This window comes from Pyrgilauda ruficollis, unplaced genomic scaffold (assembly GCF_017590135.1).
Source record: "Pyrgilauda ruficollis isolate IOZ18807 unplaced genomic scaffold, ASM1759013v1 scaffold44, whole genome shotgun sequence".
NCBI classification, from domain to species: Eukaryota; Metazoa; Chordata; class Aves; order Passeriformes; family Passeridae; genus Pyrgilauda; species Pyrgilauda ruficollis.
This window is the reverse complement of record NW_024525934.1, coordinates 2,279,392-2,306,849: the sequence shown is the minus strand read 5'-3', so window position 1 is coordinate 2,306,849 and position 27,458 is coordinate 2,279,392. Positions and strand designations below refer to the sequence as shown.

The window sequence follows — 27,458 nt, the reverse complement described above, 5'->3', positions numbered from 1 at the left end:
AAACCTACTCGTAGGGATTCACACCATGAAATCCCAGATGAGAGCTCCCAAACAATTAAAATTAATGGATTTATAAATACAGTTTCAAAAAGTATATACCTCAGTCAGAGGGAAAACCTGCTCCACTTAATTCCCTGGATCAGACTAGAACCATTGAGGCACTAAACTGGAAACAGGCAAACCAGGCTGCACTCAAAAAAGTACACGAAGTGTGGGGACAGTGATGTGCCCCATGAAATCAACTGGAGGTTTACAGTTAGTTTAGTTGAATACAGCATCAGTTGCAGAAGTCATCCATGGGGACATAGGCTGGAGGGGTTAAGAAATCAGAGATGTAGAAACCAACTACTTTGATTACACTCTGAATCCATGATTACACTCCAGATCCATGGTTTCTAGATCTGAGTTTTTCAGAAGCTCCAGCTAAGCTAATGAAATGTGGTGATGACTCTTGCTTATTTGGGAATGGGAAGACAGAAGCATCAGGGTATGACAGAGGATGATGAACTTGAAATTCAGAGAGCAAGAATCAGCATGAAAGAACAGAGCATTTCTAGGATGTGACATGAGCCCCACCCATAAGTGCAGACACAGACTGGAAGGTGTGCAGCTATAACCTGGAGAGGGAGCTGGCCATGGCAGAAGAGAACATCATGGATGCTTTGATCAGCTACTGCCTGATGGTGGAGACAGAGGTGTGACACACCATGGAAAAGGCAGTCACAGCCCCAGGGATGTATCAAATGGTATGATACATGACTGCTGGGGCAAGGCAGCAAGCTTCTTCCTCTCCTGTGGTGACTCTACTTGCAGTGCCACACATGCCTCTGGTCACCAATGTCCAAATCAGCTGGGTTAGACCTGAAGCAGGCATGGGAGAGGGCTGCCAAGATGACTCAGGGAAAGGAAAGCCTGTCTTACAAACAGAGAAACAGAGCGTGGTGGGGTTTTTGACTGAGTTAAACACAGGTTGAGGAGAGGCATGTACTAAACATTTCATGTGTATATCTGTATGTATGTACATGAGCTATGCATTCATGGACTCCTAGGTGCATAATAAGTTGTGTCAGAAATGCAGCTTTTTCCAGATATTTTAAAATACTCTTATTTTTTTAACAAGTGAGTGCTGACAGGCACGCTCTGTGTTTCCAAGATGATCTATAAATATTACCCAAAGAAAAACTTGTAAATACCAAAGTTTTTCTGTTTTTTCCTCAGCTATTTTAGCATGTCTAATAGAAAGGTTTGACTCTCCTTACTAACCTTGAACGGCTTAGTAATTTTTCCTACTTCTGAAAGAAAAAGAGAGGGTAAGCAAAAAAGAAACAACCAAAAAAACCCATCAGTTGCATCCCTTTCACAAAAGGGAAAACAAAGGGGCAGAGTTGTTAAACAATTTGCTTCAAATAACAAAGACCATCATGTCAAAAACCATCACTCAAAAAACCGTCTTCCAATACCCAAGGTTATCTATGACGCAAGTGCTTATTATGACTTGTAGACTGAAGCCTGACTATTTCACCTCAAAACAGGCAGATTCAGGTGTCTTATAGGGATGGCATGTTGAAATACAAGATGGATATCTTCTGATTTACTACTCACAAATTTTTAGATTAATATGAAAGAAAGCCAGTCTGCCAATTATAACTAAGATTTACAAAAACTGTAAATGTTATACAGATTTTCAAGAGGTTTGTGCTGCATCGTTAGACAAATGGAGCCTTAAACAGAGAACAGAAAAAAGTATCACCTTTAGGAAATTGTAACTACATAAAATTGAAGCACATCCTCTCCACATTCTTTAGGGAAGGTAAAGCATGCTAAAGTTGCTGTATTTATACTGATAAATTATGGCTATCTATTTAAACTAGGGTTTTAATTAGACACAGTGTGCACATAAGAAATGCAAAATTAAAAAAAAAATCAAACTAAATTTTAATAACGATCCTGCAGATACCGTATCAGAAATTAGCCTTCCATTTGGATCACTTGAGGGCTTTTTTTTTTTTTTTCATTTTCTTTGTCTATAGTTGCACAGTAATTTTTTTCCATATGATAATGTTGCTCTCCAAGCCAGTCTGAATGAAACAGCCAAACCTGAGGACATGCATTACCATCTAAACATCCTCATAACAACCCCAGTATTCCCATGCTCTCTGCACCTGCTGGGTTTTTTATCATGCCAGGAAACAATGAGTTTAGAGAGAAGGTTGCCTCATGTCGCATGCAACAGCAGCACATCTGTCCACAGCTTTCCCCTTTCTCTGTGCCCGCAGTATTCTGTGGAATTTCACTGAAAAACCCAGTGAAAAACACAGTTTTGCAAACCGTGCTGTCCTCTCTGTGGCCTTCTGCTGGTATGCACAGAGATCCAGAGCACCAGAGTCTACTGCTAGGCCCTGCTACCTCACCAGTGCCAACCTCTTTTCCTTTGGACTGCTCTAATCACATCTCATTTCAAACCATAAAGCTGCTTGAGATCCCAAGGACACTGGACACAACAGAACCTGTTAGGTATAAGCAGTTAATTAACTTCTGTTGAACTGAACCAAAAATCAATTTGCTACCATTTCTTTATGGCATCCAAAGATGCTACACATTTATTAACTTACTGCACTACTTTTTTATTTGATATTTCCACATCTGTATTAATAAGTTGACCCACTAAATAGAATTTGGCCATGTATACAGATATATTATGAATTAATTAACCTTCAGTTGCTACTTAATTAGCCAATGATAACATTTCTCATTTCACATTAAAAACTTGCTGGCTACTTTCACACCCCTGATTCTCACATGCATTGCTGAGATGCACAGCTGCTTTATAGCAAATCAAAGCACACCAAGATACAGCTGACACAAATCACAGTGGATCTTTTTGCAACATCCAGGACTGAAAGGCAAATAACTAATTAGAAAGAACAGCCTTATTTAATTACCTAATAATAAACTCCCTTGCTCGTTAAACACATTGCATATATTGTAACAGCTGGCATACTGAAGAATCTGATAAGGGAAAACCTGCTTATAGTACTGCTGGTAAGTTAGGGAAATCTGGATAAATGGGATTTTTTTATAGTAGTACTCATTTAAAACACCATCTACAGGTCCAACAGTAGAGGACTTAAACTATACGGCAACAATATCAAGGCTGGGTGAAGAAAGTAAGAGTAACCATCTCTTAGGCCAGCCCTGAGTGATGCAGAAGACCAGCTTACTGCTGCAGGATACAGGAACAACCCTAGAGGGCTGCTGCCCCAAAACCAAAATGAGATGCTATGAGCTTAGGACAAAACAGCATATGGTTCTTACATAAAGCACAGTCACCTTTATTTCCAGGACAGTATTCCTTTTTCTCCTTCAAGTGGCTGTCTAAAGAAAAAATGCCTCAAGAAACCTAGCAGCAGGGATGGTAACTGCAAACCTCCTCCTTCCAGATGAGCACTCCCCACAGACTCTAGAGTGTTGAATCTTCTCTCGCTCTCTCTTACTGCCTGCAGAATTTCTGTGGTGCTGTCTATACAACAGGCAGCTTCACTGAGGGGTGTCACCTTCCCCACCTATCATCCAGCAACCTTTCACTGCCTTGCACACCCATAAGACCTAAATCTGCATTCCTAGTGGAAATTTCCTTCTCCCTGAAGAAAAAGAAGTCATGGTAAGTATACCAACGACTCAGTAAGATAAATTTACTGTTTGAAAAGACTGAATATGGAAAATATAATGAAAACTAGGCTCAAGAAGCAAGCAGAGGCTAAAGGTAAGGGAGAATGGCTGTAGGCAGTCCTTTGCCACATGTCTCCCCAACACCATTACTATCATTAAATGGCTAGTGCTGCAAACATCATCAAATGAAGGCGGAGCTTTACACGTTTGATTGCAAATCCCAAACCCCAGCTTCTTTGTGGTTAACTGAGTTTTAAGGATTTTCCCCTTGTCTGTGTGCTCTAAGAACCTCTTCCATGTGGAAGGGCTCATGGGTCTCTCTCTTTCTCCACTCTAGTATTAGGCTACCTGTTTTCAAAAAAAAAACTTGCAGGAACCTTACTATCCTTGAGAGTATGATCTCTGTCAAATTTGGCTGAAACTGGCCAGTGGGTTTACAAGTTAGCAGGGGAGGAGGGAGAGAGAAGCAGACTGACTGTGTAAGCCTCATTTCCTCAAGAATCCAGGCTAAAAACAATTATAGCCAGAAGGTTCAATTAAAGAAGGAGACTCATAGACATTTGCTGCACTTCAAACACAAACTGGTTCATGCATACTAATCAGTTAACACAGCCCTCACTGAAGGAACCAGAGTTTTGCAGCAAATTAATATTTATATTGATTTAAACCAAGAACTGTGGCAGGATGGAATTTCAACACCATCAACATGTTCAGCATGAAGCACACAATCACCCTCACATTCCTTCATGCTAACACTAATTTACTCACATGATAAGATGCTCACAGTAACTCCACAGCAATATCCACACACCTCCAACTCCACACATGCAAATCCCATGCCTGCATTTTTAGTGATGCTGACACATATGGTATGACCAGCGCTTTGAAGCACAATGTGAGGCAAAAGGCATGCAGGGAACAGCCTGCATTTTCATGACATCCATTATTATCCACTAGTTTAGGAAAATTACCATTAAGATACTGTTGGAAAAGGAAATATCCTTCTCTCTTTTGTATCTGAAATCAACAAACTACATGCATATTTGATAGCACTTGACAGATGTTCATGTGTTCACATCTGCAAATGAAGTAAGGGAGAATTATACTTCAGAGGAACAAGACTTCCTTGTTGTAAATTTCATGCACATTCTGGTTAATTTCTAGCTTTAAAATTTTCATAAAGCAGTAGTAATGATTGGTATTTAATTTAGATTTGCAAAAGGTTGTCCATCTTTTTATTTTTAACAGGCTGAGTTCATTGCCATAACATTCCTAGAGAGGTTTTCTTTTTCATAGATTTACTTTTCTCATAGGTAGCAAAAAATGAGCCCAGTTACATGGGTCACAACCAATTCAAACCAATGAATTTACATTAGTTGTTCATGCTACTAATGGTGAATTCTAAATTATCAGTTAGTTCATCCCCTTCCTGGTCTCCACAAGGGCATTCTTCTGCTAAAGAAGACAGGTTTTTCTGAGTCTGGCCTATATCCCAGCTTTTTTTTTAGCCACATTATCACTATGGCAAATGCACTGTCCACCTTTTTACCCAAAGCAGTTCACACCAGAGTTTCCAGTTAGTAAAAGAGCTAACACTGCCTCTCAAGAAGGGCTTCACTCCGTTACTACGGAGAAGTCAGCAGGACCACTTGGAGCACCCAGGGATATCCTGGACTGTTGCATGGTGCCAACAAAGGCAACACACTTCTCTGACACACCACTGAAAAGCCATCAAGACTATCCAGGGCATCTCAAACAGAATCAGATGCCTCTGACTGGGCAGCTCAATCAAGCCCAAAGACTCACATCCTATCCCCAGCAAATAAATATAAATTAATTTTAAAGGGATGGCCTAATCTAGCAAATGATCCTTGAAATAACCCCCAATCATGATACATCTCCTGACCTTCACATTTTATATCTAGCTTAAAAAATTGGCTTTTGTTGTGTGTTTTACTCAGTTGGGGCTGAAGGCTAGGGGCCTGTTTGATAACAGCCAGTGGGGCTTGGTTCAATGTCTGACATGCTGGATTTTATTTTTTGGCTCACTGTGAACCAACAGAGAAGGTCCCAGCAGCTCAGCTGGCTTTGAATCACAGCTGGGCAGTTCTTATGGCCACTGCACATCTGTACAGAGGTAAGCTCCTCTCCTGACAACATCTAAGATGGTAAACAAAGCCATTCAGTCAGAGGCAAAGCTTCACTGTGGAATGTTCAGGGCCCAAACTGAATTTAAAACTAGAGTAAATAAACTGGGGTTTTACAAAGTTTAAAAGTTGCCTGGCCTAGTGGACATGCAGGCGAGGTGGCAGCAGCACACCTGGCGGGCTGCTAGGCCAGGCCATCCCTGCAGCTGCCATGACACTGCACATTGTACATCTCCTCTCACTCAAGCCAAGGAGTCCTGCGAGGAGCAAGGGCTGAGAACTTCAAGAGACAGGGAAGATCTACAGTGCAGTGACTGCACCAGGTCACCTGTCAGTCAGGAGCATGGCATCAGTGCCGGGCTGAGGAGCAGTGTGTGAGCCTGCAGGGTGACAGCAGCCCAAGGGAGCAGGACACCTCCCTTGGGCCCCTAGCCAGCAAGTACACACCAGGGTTTGCACCACAGCTGCTACACCCCTCATATGCTTTTCATACACAGTATTCCACTGATTCTCTACTTCTTTGTCTTTACTACTTGATGATCTGATCTTTCCAAACATTAGGGCTTTCTGACTCTTGAGGCACTGCTCACATCCCCTTGTTACACAACTCATTACAAAGCAGATGAGAAGACAGTTTATTTTCACCATTATTAATTTATTCTTTATTGTGGTCAAGACCTTCCAGGAATCTAATAGTGGGTGGCACACCATGCCCACAGCCACAAGAAAAAAATCAAGGTCACAGAAAAGGGACACTCCTAATTGCCTTTTGCATTTCAGTTGTGGGACTTATACCTCACAGCAGGCTTTCAGTGGTGTTCCAAAATCTCTAAAACCAGAACAGTTTTCCTTTTATTGCGATACTTTTCAAATGAAGTTCATCTCCTCAGAAAAAGGTGCCAGTTCTCATATGAGGAGATAAGTTGGGAGAGGGCACAGCTGTCAAACAGACTTGCAAATAAACTCCCCAATTCTTCTTGTATTGATTTTTTAGATTTTAAATATCTTTCCAATGCTGGGGATGAATTGGACCAATAGGAATACAGGTCTTGTTTCTGCTAGGCTTTTCCATCAGACAAGCACAACCTTGTCTTTTGTATTTTATGATGCAGTCAAAGTATAACAGCTTGGGAAGAAGAGCTGACGCCCGAGCTGAGCGAAAGCTACGTACACAAGGCCAAGGGAAAAAAAAAAGCACCTGGAATGAAAGAGGAGCCACCTGCCAGAAAAATAAAGGAGTAGGTGGGGAGACCTGGAGAGAGCAAGCCTGTGGGAACAGTGAGTGACCTGAGTTAATAGGGAGCGTGGGGGAGGAGTGGGCAGTGAGCAATTGCTCTTGTGTTCAAAATCCTAGTGATGGGATGAGTCAGAGACTCTGATTGAATTTTGCCTTCACTACACCCACAAACTGGTTATTATAAGGCTTAGGGGAGCATGGATCTGTGCAGCAACAAAATCTACACAGTGAATTGATGGGTATATGAAACACCCCGGAGTGCCTGAAAATCTGAAGCACATCTGGCAAACACCATGCCCTTTCATACAAGGTTTCCTGCGGCCATAACTAATCTGCCTTGCTGCTCTTCTTCGCCTAATAAGATTTAGACTGATAACCGAGTGGCAGCTGCATCTGATGTGAAGGGGTATGGCACAGCACCTGGAAATGTTCTTTGCAAGTCTGTTCTGGAAGCAGGAAGCTGGAAGAGTTAGCTCAGCCCAACAAGACCAGTGCCCAGGAACTACTGCATACTCCTTTGGTCCTTCAGGATAATACACTTCATTAACGACAGACTTGTACTACCTCCCTCAGTGACTGTTCTTTAACTGCTTTTGCTTTCAACCATTTCTGCTTCTCATGCTCATCCTTGTCCCCAGGCCAGGTGACCTGCTCAGCCAGCTCCAACACACTGAAACCAGCAGTGGAAAGAGCACTGGCAACAGCTCCTCATTCATATCTGGAAACTGCACTGGTAACACCTCCTTGTTCACATCTGGAAACTGCACTGGTAACACGCCCTTGTTCTCATCAGATGGCCCTAACAGGCCAGAGGATGACAGGCTGTTGTGACACATCTGCTGGTGAAAAGCGGCCACTCTGACCACTGAGAGCCTTTGCTGCTGAACCACACCACTGGGAAGAGGGGCTGCCTGTGACTTCAGGGGGAAGGAAGGCCGGGGTAGCTCAGTACCCAACTGCATTCTCCTTTGGAAGTGGAACTTATAACAAGGTGTGCAGTTTTAAAATCTGGCAGCTCAGGTAGTGACAGGTGATAGCAGTGACAGCCAGGACAGCTTCGTGTTCTTGGTGCTGCTGCTGAGAAAGACAAAACAGGGCCTTGAAGGAGACACACAGCTTTTGTACTAGGCTATGTAATGAACTTCAACTGGTTCAACTTCTCTGCTCTTCACAGCCTCGGTCCGAAGGCAGAGATATGGGCAGCAGGTTAAAACTTGCTCCTCTGAGCAGACTTGATGGCTAGTGGCCCTCTACCACAGAGGCCAGCCCTTGGCTTAGCTCTAGCAGTTCACCAGGGCTCCTGCAGGTTAAGCACCACAGGTGGCTGGGATGAGCTGTGATCTTCTGAGATAAATCAAAAATGTTTCTCTCAGCAGAGAGACAAACACTAGCAAGGAACATAATGCCCTCTGCAGTGATCAACAGACTTTTTAAAAAATAAGATTAAAAAAAACTTAAACAGCTAAACATCATGTTATACAAGAGCTAAAGGCTTATTGCAGTTTCTCTCTTTACCAATTTAAGTCAAGCTCATGAATTTTTAAGTGTGTCAGCCCAGCAGTTCAGCTACTTGGTTTTCAATTTTACCTTCCTTTTAACCCTTTGAAGCCAGAAGAGCTGACATGGAAACAGCTGCATGAATAGATATGAGGGAGACAAACAGGAAAAAGGAAGTACTAAAGGAACTTGTGCCTGCTGAGGACTACAGGAGAACATAAGAAAGTTTTTATCAGTAAACAAACAAGAACAGGTGATTAAACAAACAAGGAATACTGAGAGTCCCTAAGCTCAGAGATAAAGAAGAGGTCTTCAAAAAAATCTTATCCGTTTTTAAACCCCTTTTACCTCAATTTATGCAAGATAGTGCTACCCAAATGTGTAGTTCCAACTTATATTTAATGCAGGTCTTCCCTTTTCTTTGGATCAACTCAAGTTGCATGGCTGCATGACCACCTGAACAGAGATAAAAATGGGGAGCTAGCTGTGATAGGCCTGGATGTAACCACCTCTTTTTAGCAGCTGCTCACAGTTGCATGGATTTGGTATAAGATGAAATACAGTCTCAGGAAATAGAATGGCATAATTCCACGCAGCACTTTAGTCTGAGTGCAAAAATTGCCATAGCCTGAAAAAGCAGAGCCTGTGGGAATCGTACCTGTCCTGAGAACAGCATTTTCACAAAGCATATTTAAAACCTTGACTCATAAGGCTTCCTTTGAACTCACCAGGGAGAAACATGCCCCTTCCAGAGTGAAGTCAGTGGAAATAAACCCACCCAGTTTCATCCTTAGGACAATTCAGAGGAGAATCTCTTCTGTTTTCCAGTACAAGAACTGGGGGCATCCATGAGATGGGGAGGTTTGAAAAGAACAACAGAAGTTGGTTTCCAGGCTGTACATAATGAAGTTGTGGAGGAGGTTGCTGTGTGTGCTGAATGTGAGCATGGTTAAAGAGCAGGAAAAATCCAGTGGAAAGATGGTGACTGAGAGCTATTAGGTACAAGTATACCATATCTGGCTTTCAATGTCCCTTGGAAGCACATCCCTAGGAGCCAGCAGAGCACTCCAGGAAGCCACAGCATGTTTACACACCACCTCCAAGACACCCACTACAGCCATTACTGGGTCACTGGGCTAAATGGGGCTTTGATCAGCCCCAGGGTGGCTACTGATATTCTGAACACAGAGGGAGCCCACAGAGTTAATTCAGTCCGAATTAACTCCACTAGTTAACTATCTAAAACTGGCCTTGATTGGCACTTTCTCTTCAAGCCCACACTTTGCAGCAACTCAGACACATGAAAGCTTCTGCCAGGTAGTGCTCTCAGACTACCTAGAGATTATTGGACATTTTACAAGAAAAAACAGAGGTGAGTGAAAAAGGAAACTGTTCTGCAGGAAGAATGAGACCTGGATTCTGTATCCTCCATCTGAAAAGTTACACCCTGCAAGTTCCACATCCCCAGAGCCCACAACTACTGAAAAGGGCAGCCTATTCCCTAACATCCTGCTGAAACTGGGTCACTGTGAAGCAAAGCAGGCAAAATTCATGGGCCCAAGAGGTATGAGCCACTCTATCGCCCAAGAGGAATTACTTTGCCCATTTCAGTCATTCTTTCCCACCAGCTGTGGGCACAGACCTTGAACTCACCTTGTCTTTGAACTCTGTCACATCACATAACCAAGTGATGGACAAAAATTCAGCCAGCTAGGACACTAAAAACACTCATTTAAATGCTTTCTAGTATAGACAAAACTAGCTAATTCCCTTTCCAAGCTCACCTATAGTGTGTTCAGAATGCTTCACCTGCCAAGTGTGAGCAGGTACCGCTTATTTCAAATTGTGAAACGATCCTGAGTCCCTGACATTTGTAAAATATCCAGAGACCCACAAAAGAATTACAGGAAGACAAATGACTACCTACTGCCTCCCAACTCTAAGATCATTCTGGTACAAACACCCTGCTCACTGTACAAAGCCTTTTCCCCACTTTTTCTGAATAAAGCTGAGGCCATCTTAAGAAGATTATTTTCAGTTCCAGATCTTTTAACATAGTGGATGTCCTAAAATTTCTTTTCTTTTGTTTTCCCAGCAACCTTTTAACTTGGTAAACAAGCTTGTGCACAGCTTTCAGTTACTTTTTATTCTGTGGTGCCAAATGAGACCAGACAGACATATTCTTAAAAAGCTTTCAGGAAAATGCAGATGATCAGTTCACAACAGTCTGCTGGCTCAATAAATAGAAGAGTTTGAAGGGTTTAGGCACTAATGAAAAACTGAAAAAGTTATCAGGAGCCCCAAAGAAGCTTCTGCTTCCTTGTTACCACCATAAAACTTGCAACAGCAGTATCTTCACAATACCATCTCTGTTACCTGTATTAACTTAGACAACATATCCTTCTAGTAGCTGACCTGCAGGGTATAAATCTGACTCAAGAAATGACACCAGGACTGAAAATTCAGACTTGCCTGCAAACATAAGAGTTAACTCTAAGCTAAATGCACGATTGTATTTTCTTATCTGCCAAACTTTCCCCTTTTCCCCCTCCTAAACATCACCATTTGTTTTAATGTGGTTTTTAAAAAATTATTCCAATTCTAATACAGCCAAGTGTTGCATGTTCTTGTCCTCACACATTATGTTATAGATTAGTACTCATTTGAAAGGATTTTGTTCTTTACTACAAACAGGACAAGAAAGTCTTGAAAACAGACTTGCTTATAGTGTCCAACTTGGAGGGATCTAAATGTGATATATTAAATGTTATACATGCACGTTATTCAATTCTAAATTAAGCTACTTCAACCCAGGGAGAAGTATAAAATCATAAATGAAGCAGTTTCTGAAATTCAATCTTTTGTGTTAGACAGGTCACTTCACAGACCCTTCCAAAGGCATCCAAAGGGAAGCCTGTAAGGGCTCCAAAAAGGTTTCAGGATGGTTATGGCAGCAGACAAGGCTCTGGCAGTGCTTCCTCAGCCCCCTTTATCTTCCCACCCTCCATCAGGGCTCAGGGCCCTGCCAGGAAAGGTCCCCTTCATCCACCTCAAGCACAGTGAACCAGATTAGCCCAGAGACACTTTCATCCTCACATTAAGCTCATCAAGGTCACTTGCCCAATACAGTTTTGGGTGAGTTTATGTGGCCACACCGGTGACCCAGTCATGTGGGGCTTCTCCTGGCTGGAGCCTCATTGCTGACAGCAACGTTGTGGCCACCTAATCTGTCCAACTGGTACGTCCACCGTCCGTGGGGTGCACAGGGATGATCCACCCGCATTCTCCTAAAATCCCACAAACGCCCTGTTCAGAACAGAGCAGACTCTGTCCTTCACCAAAGAGGGAGAAACAAATGCTGAGCTGCCTCTCAGAAGCACATACAGCAGAACCTGGCTTGAAACCAGCAGGTTTCTGGCCTGAATCTGACCCAGGCTCATTAGTCTTTAGCTATTTCTGTCTAGCCTGGAGCATCTCACAGATGAAGGATATTCAGAGCCCAGACAGTCTTCCACAGTGAGTATTTTGGCTCCTCAAAGCTGTAATCAGTCCAATGGGTTGATGTTGCAACTTTTGCTGGGTTTAAAGTCAAGTATTGCAAGAAGAGGTATTGGGAGCCAAAAATGCCTTCTCAGTTAAAAGTAAACAAGGTACATTAAATTTTGTTGACCTTTTACTTGGCACCACTGGAACTACAAATATACTTCTTTAATACAGGAAAATTTGGATTATAATGCAATTACATTACTCCAGAAGGCCAGCCTAAGGCCACAGCACTGTCACTGGCAGAAGAGATCCAGTGCTCTGCTGGTGCCACATAGCCCTTTTCTCTTCTGCAGCAACTACAGCAACAACTTATGTTTCCAACCTGCTACACTGCATAATCACAAAGAGAGCAGTGGGAGCACAAAGGAGGGCACGGTGTGACTTAGAGGCAAGTGTCCCTTGCTGGGATTACATCCTTTGGTCCCAAAGCCAGCTTTTGCTAGCTGAGAAAAATCCTAAAACTACGGGAAAGTCTGTGTGAAGGTGCACCTGGTCCCACAGCCACAGGATAGTTGCAGTTGAAAAGGTCCTCTGGATGGTCTGACCCCTGCTCCAGCAGGGTCATCTAGACACAACTGCCCAAGGACTATATCTTAGACAGTTTCTGAGGATCTTCAAGGGTGGAGACTCCACAACTCTCTGGGCAACCTGTGCCAGTGCTTACAGTGAAAAGGTGTTCCCTGATGTTCAGAGGTGCTCTTGTGCTTCAGGTTGTGCCCGTTGCCTCCAGCCCTGTCACTGGGCAGCACTGAGCAGAGCCTGGCTCTGTCCTCTTTGCACCCTCCCTGCAGGTGTCTATACACATTGATGGGATCCCCCTGAGCCTTCTCCAGGCTGAACAGTGCCAGCGCTGTGAGACTTTCCTTATGAGAAGGATGCTTCAGTCTCTTCATCATCTTTGTGACCTTCCACTGGACTCTCTCCTGCAGCTTCATACTGGTGCTCTGGTAGTCTGATCCAGCTGGCAGATACTGATAGCATGCTCCCTTGTCTGCCCTGGAAATCTGGAAAGAAGATGGCATGCAGGGGAGCATATGTCCCTCTCCAGAACAGGGACTCTTTTGATCAATCAGTGTGTAAAGGAAAGTCTGTCTCAGAGTTCTGTATCCTGTGTTTGACTGACTTCTAAGGGAGCAGCTGTAACTGCCAGGCACCACCTAAATGTAACATAACTCCAGCACAGACTTAAAAAAAAATAAAATTGTCTTTTCTGGGTAGAAAGATGTTTATCCAGAGACTCAGCATAATTTATTTTTACAGCAGATATACCAAACCAAGACAGTTAAAAGGCTAAGTCTCCAGAGCTCTAGATGCTATGTAAATAAATGCTAAATAATTGCCTGCATTAAACTGTGGTTCAATGCTCAGCAAGGAAAATAGCTCTTGTTTTTCTTAAATTAAATTCTGATTTTATCTATAATTCTAGACTATTTTGCTTGTTCATTTACATGAAAAGTCATCCCACTTGTTAAGTGCCAAAGCCTTACTCTGAAACTGTATGATTAACACCAGTACTTCCAAAAGCTACATACCAAATAGTTTTATGTGACTAACCTAAAGTCCCTCAGCCAGCAATATAAGCAAACTGGCCTAACCAGGCACACACATTCTTGCTGTGGAAATGTCAATTTACAATCACTCTTCTGAATAACTGAGATAATGCCTGTAAGAACACCAGAGAGCACAGCCCAGAGCCCTGCACTCTCAATGGTCCCAAACAGCTTCCTGTGCACAGCAGGATCAGGTAACACATAGAAATGCACAGCTCCAACTCATGAACAGAGCCAAGGAGCTGCAGTTGAAGGCACTATCATCCCACTACTGGATTTCCCTCAACCTGTAGCAGAGTTGGTGGGAAGAAACCTGTGCCTCCACCTCTGCTGCTTCAGGCCACAATCTGAATTCTTGCTATAATCCCATCTTTCCCAGCAATTTAACCCATTAGACTCAACTAGAGATGTAAGATGGAAGGCACTGGCGCATGCTCTCTTGTGCATGAGAGAGGGTGATGATGGGCAGGGGGACAGAGCAGCACCACTACAGCCACCAGAGCTGGGCTGGAGTGGGCTGGCACTTCAGGACAGATGTCCTTCCACACCAGGTGAAAACACAGCTACTTCCTTTAACTACATTTTTTTACAGGGTTTTGGATTTCTCTCCACTGAGCAATGATGCCGGTTGTCAGTAAATTATCCCCTGTGATCCCTCAGGACTTCTCTTCATGGTATTATTAGCTTAGTCTGTGACTCCAGTTTTATTTGCAGACAATAACCATCCCTGAACAAAAGTCTCCAGCTTGAGTAGCTGGCAACTCCACCGTGAGTGCCCGGTAGCAGCAGGGAGAGCGACGCTGTCCTCAGGCATCAAGGACAGGTGCATCACTGCTTTGGCCAGCACGATGCAGCAGCAGCACCTCCTTCACTGCAGAGCCACTGTCCTGCCAGCCCAGGGGTGACCGAGTCCTGCTGCTTATCTCCAGCCTCCCAGCCACAGACCTGAGACTTTACAGCACATAAAAATAGTACATAAGACTCCCTTCCACTGAGCTGCTTATTTTTTGTAAAATCAGAGTACTGCCCACTTGCTGCAGACACTAGTCTGCTTGTTAAAAAAAAAAATATCCCATTGGCAGACAACCAATATACAAGAACATCTACAAAGAAGCTGTTACAGTTTATCATGCAGTAATCCATGGATTAAGGTCATTAATAGCCCTCTATGACACACTGCCATGACTCCAAAGGTGCTCTTCCAGCTTACAGGACAGATCCACAGAACATAACCCCCTCATAAACATTTTCTCTGAGATACTGTCTTCTAAATCTTCAAAAGTAAATAAAAAATGAGAAAAAACAGAAGGCAGATGCCTAACACAATATCTTGCATTGCATAAAAAAAAGTGATAATGGAAATAAACCACATTGAGTTTTCTTATCTTTCAGACTGATGTTTTCACAGTAAAAGAGTTGTTGGTAACTGAAATTTTGATCCTCAGAGCTAAAATAGCAAGCCAAGACTTTCTCCCATGCCCAGAAGATAAAGCCATAAGTAAAACTTTCAAAATAAAATCTGAAATTCTCAATTCTACCCTTCAATTATTTACATGAAATAAGCTTTCTCCTTCTGTTGATATGAGAACACAAATATATCATCATGGAAAACACTGTGTACTCCTCAAATCCCAGGGGGTCATTAATCTTCTTTTATGCAGTACATGAACCGTTTTCACAGAACTTTTAAAAACAGTTTTCTAAAGCATGCCTGATGTCATTAGGAAGTCTGAAGAAGCTGATGCCCTAACAATATAATTGCTAAATATCCTCCAAAGAAGAGAATCCCTTTGCTCCTCCTAAACTTATGCTCATATCTGCACTACCCATACATGTAATTACCAATGCTATTAATTTACCTGAGTCCCCAATACCAAGAGTAAACAACCTCTGTGTCAAATCTGAACTAGTGCATAGACTTTTCTCACTTATGTTGATCCAAATGAAAAAATCTGCACTCTTTCCATATGATTTGTTTCTTTAGGACTCTGGGAATGGCATGGTATTGTGTCACTGAGTATTTTCATTTACCAGGAAACAATTATAATTCATAAAATGTACTCAGGAGAATACAATTGTTCTACCAGCTGCAACCAATTCTGTATCCCACAGTCACATGCAATTTTTGTAAACAACATAGTGACATTTAAAAGAAAAACCAAAACCTTAGAAAGAAACTTAAAAGCTTCAGTAAACAAACATTATGATAAACAACATTTGTTTCAATATACATCTCACCAGGAACGAATCACTCATCATTTCCTATTTTACTTTCACTACGATGTAGTAGCATTTTCACTACACATGCAGTTTCTTTTTCTTACCTTTAAGGAATCAAAGCAGGCAATAACTCTTCCATTTTCAACCTGGCAGCTTTTAGGGGGGTGTGCAAATTTGCATTCTTCATCAGAGCGTGAACAAGTTCCCCTCTGAAACTGCCTGCACACTTCTAATGTCAGCCATTTTGTGTCTCTTACGGGAGCAACATTCAAAGCCATGATGAGAAGCTGATTTTGAACTTGTAAGTTGCTGTCAGGCGAATTATGCTGAAGAAATTTCCAAAACTAATGACAAAGGAAAAGGGCAGGGGGAGGGGGGAGGGAGGAAGTCAGAAAAAAATAACTTCAATTCTAATGGAAAAGAAAGTAAAAAAAACAAACAGTGGGGGACGATTAACGACGTCCAACACACACAAAGCAGAACAAGCAGAGAAAGTTTATCAGCAAGCAGTCACTCATCAATCATTAAGTCCCACTCGTAGACTTTTGGCTGGGAAAACACATGCTCAGTCGCATTTCTGTCTGTAAAACACGTGGGTTTGTTGATTGTAATCACGGATGCAATGGTTTTAAGCCAAGGTCCATCAATGCAATGGCACTCCTTGATAGAAAAGCAGTCCTCTGATGGGTGCTTGCCGGTATTGATTACACGAGAAAAGCAGTGCAGTCATTTGTTCATGTCCCAGGAATAATAATAATAATAATAATCCTTTTTCTGCTTTCAGTTTCCCATCAACTAATTGGCAAATGGAGACAGCTGAGGTATCTTCTGCCAGGTGTAGGTGAAGGCAATGTCTGGCTGGCAAAGACGGGATTTTGAGAACACGGGCGTAGCAGTCCTCACTCGTAAAAGTGACTTGGCAAAGGCACTTTTTAAGCCACTGACCTGACAAAACAAATACAGCATCAGTTCATGTGCAACTCATTCAAATCAACATTATGAAACCTACAGTCCCTTTTTTATCAGATATTATAAACATACAGCCAAAGTTCACTCTTTAAAAAAAAAAATCATCCTCCTTTGTGAAATTACATGTGATAGGGAATAACCAGTTGAAACACATACTGCAGTAATATTCCAGGCAGCAATCCAAAAGTTTGGAATGATTTAAATAGATGAATGTGGCAGACACAATAATTAGGCACGCTAGTTGTGAAACAATTCAATCAAATGTGCTTAGTCTCCAAAACTGTATACAAGAACCCTTTTCCATTAATTTATCACTTGGCCCTTTAGACTGTGTTACTACATTATAAATTGTTAGTCATTACTTGTTCTTTCTTAGAAACCAGGATGGTAGTGTTCTGCTCAGATTTTTGCATCTCCCTCTATTTCTCAACAAAAAAACCCCCCAAAAATATCATTCCAAAATTATAGGAAATAACACCCTCCAAATGCAGACAATATAGCTAGTTTTCCCATTAACCTAGATGCTGTTCCATAAGGGCTTCATTAAGGGCTTAACCACCAAGTCACCGTGCTCCAATGAGTCCTTTCTAATATGAAGCAGTCTTTATCTAAATATTCTTTTGATTTAATTAGCCTTTGTGTACCTCTGCAAGTACATCCTTCAACATCAAAACATCAGATTCCAATATGGCACTTAAGCTGTTTGGGGACTATAAAATACATAGGATATTTTACAGAAAAACAGATCTGGAAATCAAAGGATTAGATATTACTAAAAATTTTAACCACTAACTATATTTTCTACATATACAGTGAAACCATGGACTTGATGTTTCCTTCTATTCAGCTTCAAAGGAACACAACTTTACTTTGCAAATACCAGCCAGAAACAGTTGATGGATTATTTTTGTGTAAGAAAAAAGAAAAGGGGGAGAACTGGAATAAGTGAGATTTTAAAATACGTCAATAAAAATAGTTCTAAAAAACCTCAGCTTTTCCATGTCAGAACAATTACCATTCTGTGCTTGGATTCACTGGTCTTAACTAAAGTCAGTATTGTTAGTTAAGTAAGAATTACTCATACCCAGTTTCAGGACCAGATCCCAGTTCTGACTTCTAGGTCTTCATATCAAAAGGCTTTTCTACCACTTAGCAATGCTACCAGAAGGGGTTTTACTATGTGACCAATACTTCCACCAAAAGTTCCTACTGCTAGCACGAATAAAGGCAATGCAATGCTAATTGCTCAAAAATTCAGTTTCAAGTCCAGTGTGCAATAAGACGGGTCTAGATGACACTTAGCTTTACTTGGTCATGAAGAACAACAAGGTGGAAGAGAACCAGTACATTTTGAAATAATTCTATGCAATTATAGTACAGCACATAAATTACCAACTCCTCAAATTAAATATTCCATCAATGTTGTCTGACAGCATCAACGAAGAATGAGATTAAGCTAAAAGCATACAAAGAGGTGAGAAAATACTCATAACTGATGAAAAGGAAAGAGAGGAGGAAATACAAGAAGAGCCTCTCCACAAGGGCTTGTTGAGCTGATAGCTTGTTGGGCTGATGATTTAGCTGGCTAAATGTAAAAGAGGAAATACTCTCCCTAGAGCCACACATTCCAATTCAGAAATGTCAGTAACGGTTTTCAGTAATAGATGTAGGAGACAGACGGAAATTTTGGGAAAAGGGTAAATGTTATACTGCACACTGCTAAAAGTCACAAGTAGTAATACTCTGCAGGGCTGCACACCATAAAATTGACAAAGTTGTTTCTCAAGTAGTAGGTGTTAAGACTGAAAAAAACCAGACACAGCACGTGGCAGCAAAGCAAACAGCACACAGCATAGAAATGGCAGTAACCACGGTTTTTAAAAAAGAAGTGCACAGCAGAATCACATACAAGATTTGTGAGACTACAGCAAGAATTCACACCAAAAAGCACTTGGGGCTGGAGGATAGATGAGTGAAACACTGTATCATCCTATTTCTTACCCTCATGCTACAGGAAGATTTTCTAAAGAAAGGGAAGCATGAAAAGTTTGCCTCAAAAATCCACATCTTGTCAAACATAACAATGCCATGTGGTTTCTCAAGAGTCATCAAATGCCTCAGGAGTTTCTGCTGGTAGAAACTCAGGAGATGGAACTGAGTCCTTTCTGAAGGAGGCCATGCCTTCAGCGGAAGGCAAGTTCAAACATGGTGAAGATAGAATAATTTGGAGTGCTTCATCCCTACCACTTAACTGGCCTATGTGTTTACAACCACATGCTAGGCAGCTGTCGTACCTCCTCTGCCCATCACCTGCACCAGGAGGATGAAGGAAAAGATGCCACCTTGAAAACCTGAATGTGAGGGATGCAAAACGAGGAGGAGGGAGAGAAAAGACAAAGCAGAGAATAAAATTATTCTTCTTGGAGAAGCCAAGAAAAGTAGAATTCAACATATGAGGAAAGTGCTCAAGAGAAGGAAAAAATGGGAGAGGAAGGTAGGAAAAGGAAATGGCTGGTTATGAAACAGAAAGGGAGAGACTTCATAGGAAATGGAAGAAAGATGGAGAAAGGTTATGAACACTGGAAGAGAGAGGGACAAGAGGAAATTTTAGAAGGAAAGCAGAAGAGACTGTGGTTACAGGGAAAAAACTCCAGCAGTCTGAGTAAACAGGGAAGTAAATAAGGGAAATGAATGGAATTTATATAAGAAAATATAGCAACAATAACAACAATAATCTTCAATAAAATGCCTGCCAGGTTACACACCATTATTAACATCATCGTTTACCCTGACCTTGCGTGTTGCAAAACCCACCCATCTGGAGAAAACCAGTGGCTTCAGCAAATGCAAACTCTGCTCCTCTTCCTGCTACTTCTAATTGTGTCCCAACATATCAGTCAAAGTTAGCTGTCCTGCCAAAACCAATGGTACCTCACCAGCATAAAGCCCTCAGCACCAAGTGTCCCTTATCCTGGCAAAAGATTTTGTTTGCTTGATGGTTTTGTTTAGTTGTTTTGTTGTTATTATCATTAATGATCCCAACTCAAGACAACACTCCCCACTATAGCCAAATAAACTATCAAAACTTACAAACAAACAACTGAGCTGCAAAATATTCTTACCGAAGATGAAGTACTCAACATAAGAACAAATTCTTTCTGTCTTTTTACAACTATTATTGTTTATTTTCACTCTCTCACACAGTTGAATCAATGGAATTGATCAAGAATGCACACTTACAAATACAGCTTTTTGTAGGTTACGTGAAATTAAATTCAAGGACGTATTTGTAAAGGTTATTTAGCTTTGGATCCCTTTTAGGATAAGCATCACTTCCCTTTCACAGAAAGCTAGCAAGGCATAGCAGTAGAAGGCCTTTGTCATGGTTAAGGAAAAAAATCCTATAAATTATTAAACAAGACAAAGCACACAGACACTAGAAGCCCACAGAAAAAGTTCTCAGAGAAATACAGGGCAAACAGCCTCATCTTTGGGAATTGCAAGTGAATACAAAGCCCTGCCCTATTATGAACCAGTTAGATCTTTCAGCTGGAAAATAGGAGCTCTTGCTATCTACAAAATATGAGGTGCTTTGGTACAGCAGTTTTACTTATCAGCCAGATTATGTGGCAATGGATTATGCAGTATCTGTCTAATGGTGAAGCTGAGACTTTCTGGATATGATGTATTCATGCTTCAGTAGATAACATGTAGTAATGAGCAAAGACCTCATCTTCAAAAGTCATCTCTGCAGGTGATGACTTCCAGTAAAGGAGCACAGTCTTCTAGATGGTCTCACCACAGACCTCTAGACGAACCACTAAGTCCACTCAAAAGGTGTTAAAACAGTTTTACACTTTTTGAGGTTTAAACACTCTGTATTATTCATCACATCAAAATCTTCAGTAAGAGATGTCAACACTGGGGCTCAATTTGTTGCTCCTACTGTCAAAATTTATCAACATGATCCATATATGTCTTCAATAAATATAGCAGAAACTCAAGAATTAAAAATTTAGAAAATCCTCAGATATGCTTAAAGGGGACTGTGCAGTTTGAAGTATATAAGCTCTTCTTTCCCAGACAGAAGAGATGTACTAAATATACTTAGCCAAGTACAAGTTTGATAATTTGTATTATTATACAAGTTTAATAATTAGTAAACAATGCTCTGTTTTAAAAACAAGGAAACAAAAAACCAAAACCAAAACACTTCCCAAACCCTAGAGATTCAGTATGCTGTAAAAGCAAGGTGAGCCTTCTCTAGGTCACTGCCAGGGAGAAACATGTTGACTTACAGACTGCTGCCCAAATTCAGCTAAACACATGAACTCAGGTGGGAAAAAACTCACCTTCAGGACCTATCTACAGCCACCACAAGTGACCTACTGGATACTCCAATGCCAATACAATGTATTGAGAACTTAGTTTTCAAACCCAGCATACATATACTGCCACTCTTCAGAGACAAACTGTTTTCTCAGCCAAATGTGAGATCTTTTTCAGGAAGACCAAGGTCAACTCTCTAACCCCAGGGAAACGATACTGTACAATTTTAAGCCTTTGGCCCAAAGCAGGTTGCTTCTACAACTTTTATCCATTTACACATAAACAAAAACTCAAGTTGCTTTCTCCCAGAAAATCATGTTCATAGTCTTAAATTTCAGAAACTTTTTAGCAGAAAAACAATAACAATGACCCTGCAGGAGACACCAGACCCAAAGAATTTCATGTCAAAATTTTGAAGTCTGGCTGGAAGCTGGGAGCAGCAGAAAATAGGGTCTCTACCCTTAGACAGGGTTAACCATAAGCATCACTAGCTTCACATCCCACAGCACAAGTTCACGAACCAGCAGTATCTTGACCACATACTACTTTAACTCAGATTCTCATGATGCTCCTTTTTGTTCAGGAAATAAACTGATCTCTAAGAAAAGAAAAAAAAACAAAAAAACCAAACAGTTTAGCCACTTTTTCAGCCTGGACTTACTAGTTTTGAATCAAAGATTTTCCCTGGGTGAGATGATGTAGGACAAAACACAACCATCTCCAGATGCCTCAGGAAATCCAAAAACACAGACTAACCAATATGCCTACTCCACAGATGCATCTTCAGACTACTGACAAGAATTGTGTTCCTTCAAAAAGCTGCTGCTTCTTCAGCAGTTGACCTATTTGCAAAGGAAACTGGCTTTGCATTTCACTATGTTTACAGACAAAACCCAGTGGAAAGATTCCCTGCATAAGTTTAACTCATAGGAACGCTTCTGTAACCAGATCAAGTTACATATCCTGAACATTCACAATGGAAACACAGGTATTCAAAGACTGACAGCTACTGAATCCTCACCTTTATTCCAGGAAAAGGCATTCAAATCCCACTAAGTCATACCTCTTGTTTGCAGCTGCACAGTGGACTCCACTTTCAAATCATTCAGGGCACAGACATATGCTTAGAAGACACTGGCAGGTACTTTAGTCCAAAAGACGGCGGAACTTTGCTTCCATTTTTCAACTAAACCTCATATATGCTCTTAAATGTCCTTTTCCCCCCATTGTTTGTGCTTTAAATAGCATTCAAGGCCTCCAAACCAAAGATAAGCTGCCCACTAAAAGGACAGTCACAACCCCACAAGCTCACTCCACTGTTGCTTTAAATGCAAACTACTTGCCATTTCCTCGACCCCCCTGTGTAGTTCTCCCTTGAGCTCCCCCAAACTCCCTGCTGAGGAAAGCAAGACTGCGGCTTAATCCCAGGCTGGATCCATTCTGATCTGCCTCACCAGGTGCAGAGTAACACAGCAGCATGATGTCCCCTGCCTTGCAGGTGCCAACTCAACAGAGACGTGGCCACCTGCTCACCTCCCACTCCAGCGGAGGAGGGAGCAGAGCAGGCAGGACAGCGCACCCCACCTGCAGCAGCTCTGGCTCCTCTTTGCAAGCACCTTTAGCTACAGTGCTGTATCCCACAGGACATGCTCCCTGTCCCTGGAAAGCAAGGCTGGCTCTCAGGCACCACACGCTAATTTAAACCTATTCCCCACTAACCAATACAAAGAGGATCCTACATCAAAAGATGCCAACATGAATTAAAAAAAAAAACAAACTAATTTTACAGGCAAATAATGTGACAGACAGCATGCTTGTTAATCACACTTGAATAAACTACATCTTAAAGAAAGAACATGCAGGAGATTCTCCTGTGGTGGACAGGCTTTTCTCATCCCATCAGCTTTCCAAACTAGGGAAAGAGGACCAGAAGTGATGCATGAGTACAGAGGTATCATTCTTCAGTGAGTACCGTGCCAGCTTTGTGTTCTTCTCTTTAAAACAATTTCTTATATTCATATTTTTTTATATGTACCCTTATACTAGATATCTACTAAGACTGGATAATGCACAGTAACATAAAAGGACAGCATCAAAACTAGAATCAAGCTTTTGGCTCTCCTCTGAACTATTGTGGAGTCACAAAAAGTAATAATCCCTAAATTCAAGAAACAAGAGAGAATAGGACAGGTTTTCCTGAAACATCATCCATTCTTTGATGGCAAATATGAATGGGAAATCTTTCTGTCACCATAACATTTTTAAGAAGAGCCATTCAACTACAGCAGAGCATGATGAATGCATTTTCTTCTACGAATCTCAAACAAAACTTACAAACATTTCTTTAATCACTTTCAGGGGGTTTTTTTCCCACTTTAAGATGTTAAGCAGCTCCCATGTGAAACTGAGGAAACCAGTATTGCTCAAATGAGGAAGAAGCCAGAATTGCCATATCTGGGAAGCAGCCCACTTATTTGATCAGGTGGCTGATAGCCAAAAATTCTAAAATTCTAACCCTGGATCTTGTATTAATTCAACATGAAGCAGCTGAAGTCAGAAGTGTCAGGACTTACAAAAAAAGACATTATTTATTTTATTTGCTTGACTTGGAGGTAACTATTGCAACATCTCTTTATTTGTTATACCACCAGCAATGAACACTTATGAACTGTAATTCAGATGAACACTTTACACAGAGACGATCCTAACTATTTTAGTTAAGCTGACTGAAGTCCAGGCCAGGGACAGAGTAGAAAATACCAGTCTGCTTTATTTAAACTGAGCATGACCTTCAAATCAGTTTTGCTAAATGAGCCATATTTTCCTTGTCATGATCACTAATGTGCCAGGTTCAGGCTTTTTAGTATGTCCCCCACTATTTACAGCATGGCAATGAGCTTCTTGTTAAAACCTGCCACTTCCCTTTGAAGCTGGCTTTACAGTATAATAACACTAATGTCCTTTGTCCCTGGGGAAGTAGGTGAGGAGGAAGGTGTACCACTGACTGTGAAACAACCCACACAGCCTGGGACCTTTTCAGCAACCCACTGTACTACTTTGCTAATGGACCGTGAAATATTTCTGCTGAACTTTAGGTCACTGGATGACTACAGCCCACAAGAGTATTTTCAAAAACCAAAGTGCTTCGAAGTCATGTTGGAAAAACTAATGCTTATTATGCTTCAGTTAAAATGCAATTGCAAAAAAGAGTTTTCTTCTAGCAAACTACTTCTGTTTTTATTCTACTCCTCCTCTCTTGGTTTGTACCTTCTCACAGTTTTTAACTTAAACATTTTCTAAGTCCAAATTAACCTGATTTTATCCTCTATGTGTATGAATCTCATACAGAATATTGTGTTCCCACCTTGACAAGAGGGCAAAAGCAATTTCTGTTTCTGTGCCTCGGCAAGCAGAGTTAATCATCCCCGGCAGCAATGACGTTACCACTTGGCCTCTTGTGGACACAAATGTTTTGCTTTTGGCAGAGTGCAACATGTAACAGCTATTAATCAAACCCAATTCCCCAGGAAAGGGTACCTCAGTGCATTAGGAGCTTCCACTCACACCCAGCTGCAGACATGCATTGTATTTATGTTTTTTTAGGACTGTGAAATATTTATAGAAAAGTATGCTTATGTACTGTGAAATTTTTACAGACTGGCATGGAGGGAACGTGTGATCAAATGACTGTTCTCACCTGCCAAAGGACCGATAACATGCTGTTACACAGGAGCACAATCTAAAAGAGCTCAGGCTGTTGTAAATTTTCTATTTTCTCTAGTCCAGTTTTGCTCTAAGCCAACAAGGCAGAACTCTTGCTGAGTATTTGTTTATGTGACAAACAGCATCCCTTTGCATTGAAAGAACAGGATAAGTCTGAATAAACCAAGGACTGTATGTAAATTAATGACATGTTGAATTCACAAGCTGCAGATGTTTTAAGACAGCCAACAGCATTATTAATAATATACTCCAGCAAATTACCCAGCTCTGGGAAGTTGCATGGCACATCCAAACCAAGGTCCTAAGGCAAGAGCAGCAAGAACACCACCTAATGCTATTAATTCCGACTGCTTCTTAAGTGCTTAACCCCTTCGCTGAACAGATTTCCTACACTAAATTCAAGCAGCATCACTGTTCTGAGATAAAATACCTGCATTCCTGTGCCATTTCCTCCACCTTTTACCTGAGTACAGAATAACAATACACAAAAGGATGACCCTAGCAGATGATCCAAAGAGTCCATCTTGCCCAAAATGCAGCCTGCAACTACAACTTATACTAGATGTCTTCAGAAGAGTGCAGAACCAGGGCAGGCAGAGCATGATAATTTCCATGAGTTTTCTCCCAACAACCTGTAACCGATGTCTTTGAATTTAATAGGTCTTGCTGAATTTTTTTTTTCCACGGATTTCCTCAATCCCTTTTTCAAATGCTGCTCTGTCAGAAATGTCCTTTATAATGTGCATGAAAAGCAGGATACCAAGAAGAAGCCTGACTGGCTCTCACAATTGTTGACAAAAGTACAGACTCTCGGGAGAGAAGCATGGATATGGAAGGAAACACTTGTGGACTTCTTTGGAGATTCACAAAAATTTGAAAACCACATTTGGAGCTGGAGATGACTGATTACAAAAGCCTTCAAGAGAATCCATGTTGTTTCACCAGTACTCCTGAATGTGTTAAACTAAAAGCTCTAGGAAAAGTGGAGCTTGGAGAAAAAGACTTTTAAAACTTACCACAAGAGGAAGAAGCATCAAGACCCCTTCCTCTGCACCCCAAGCTGTATCACTTAGGAACATTCCCAGAAGAAGGGATCTTAGTAACCCAACAGAGAAGGAAGAAAACATGAGAGCCTGTCTAAAGGAGCCTAAGCAAAGCACTCTTGCATTCCACCAGAACCAAAGCATTTCATAAGCATCTCAAACATATTTTGGAAGAAGGAACTTATCACAATGGCAAAGTGCTTCTGGCAGGGAAAAGAGAAACCACAGTAGTGTCTTTAGTGCTCAGAGAGTTGCCCAAGCAAACCTTCACCAGAGTCCATTTTATCACAAGGATTCAATTCCCCTTTCGCTCCACTAGTAGTGTACACATAATACACAACACTGGCTTTATTTACTTCCAAAACTAAAGAAATTCTCAAGAAGAAGAACATATTCAAGTGCTTTACTGCTTAAATATCTCACAGGACACAATGCAAAGCCTGATTAGGTGCCTATGCCAGAATACTTCTATATCTATATATATAATACTACATATCTTACAGCAGTTAAAGACAGAACAGCAATCTAACTTTAAAGTCACCTATAGAATAGTACATAGTTAAATTAATAATCTTCAATTATGATTTTTTTTTTAAATATTTTTAAATAGTGTTTTTATACTAACATTCAGACAGCAGCTGAAATCTCCCATCAAAAGCCATTTTTTTCAAAGACCCTTCCCAGTTAAGAAAAATCCAGAAATGGTGGGTTTAGCATGGCCTTGAAGAAAAAAAGGTAGTATTTAACAGGTTGGTCTCTATTGGTCTCCTCTGCAGCTAGGTTGCCTTTTTGTGTTGTAAACAGAGATGGCTTTCTGCTGATTATCTTTGGTCCTCCAAGGTGAATAAAGAAAATATTTAATCATGTTCCATGTGATGATGACAGTAAGAAACTTCATTTTCAAAATTCATGCATTTGTCCACAAGAAAAAACAAACAACAAAAAACCCTACACAAAACCAACACATAAAACTTCAAAGGCTACCTGTGTTGCATTTGACAATACATAATGCAAGCTCTTTCTTTCTGGAATAAAATAAATTTGCATTTAGTGAACCACTATTTAGTTGTCAAATAGCTATCACAAGTTTAGGAAGAAAATGCTTTTCTCCTAAATCTGTTTTTGCAACTGGTGACAGAAAAGAAGAGACGAGCTTTTCTCATATGACTTGCAACTTCTGGTGAATGTCTGTTTTCCTGGAAGTCTTGAATACTTCTATTTAGTCCTGGGGCAAATAATGGAGCTACAACTGGAAGGAGTGCACAATAACCATCTGCAGACATTGCCTACCAAGTAAACTTTTTTTTTTCCTCTAAGCTCCAGGATGACGAATTTTGGGTTTGATGCACAGTACTGCTACTGACCTTCCTTTTTGCTTGAGCACCAATTAAGAAGCACTGACCCAATAAAAATGGGTCATATCGATCTGTTGTTTTGATTTGTGTAACATGTCTCCCTCAGTGCAAAATGCTCACCACCCGTTGCCACTTGAAGAAAGTTACTTTTCAACTCAGTTTCATTTTAGAGC

The 27,458-nt window shown here is 41.1% G+C and overlaps 1 protein-coding gene across 8 annotated transcripts in view; it reads right to left on the bottom strand.

Moving 5' to 3' along the window:
• Positions 1-27,458, bottom strand: part of MBNL2 (muscleblind like splicing regulator 2) — a 106,246-nt gene that overhangs the window by 52,015 nt on the left and 26,773 nt on the right. For 6 of the 8 annotated variants that reach the window (XM_041478244.1, XM_041478239.1, XM_041478246.1 and 3 more), the window contains exon 2: positions 15,971-16,811. The exons of 1 other annotated variant lie outside the window; for it this stretch is intronic. In XM_041478244.1, coding sequence (XP_041334178.1) covers positions 15,971-16,144 — 174 coding nt within the window. In that variant the 5' untranslated portion in view covers positions 16,145-16,811. The remainder of the gene's footprint in view (positions 1-15,970; positions 16,812-27,458) is intronic. One more of the 8 variants, XM_041478240.1, reaches the window with a different exon arrangement.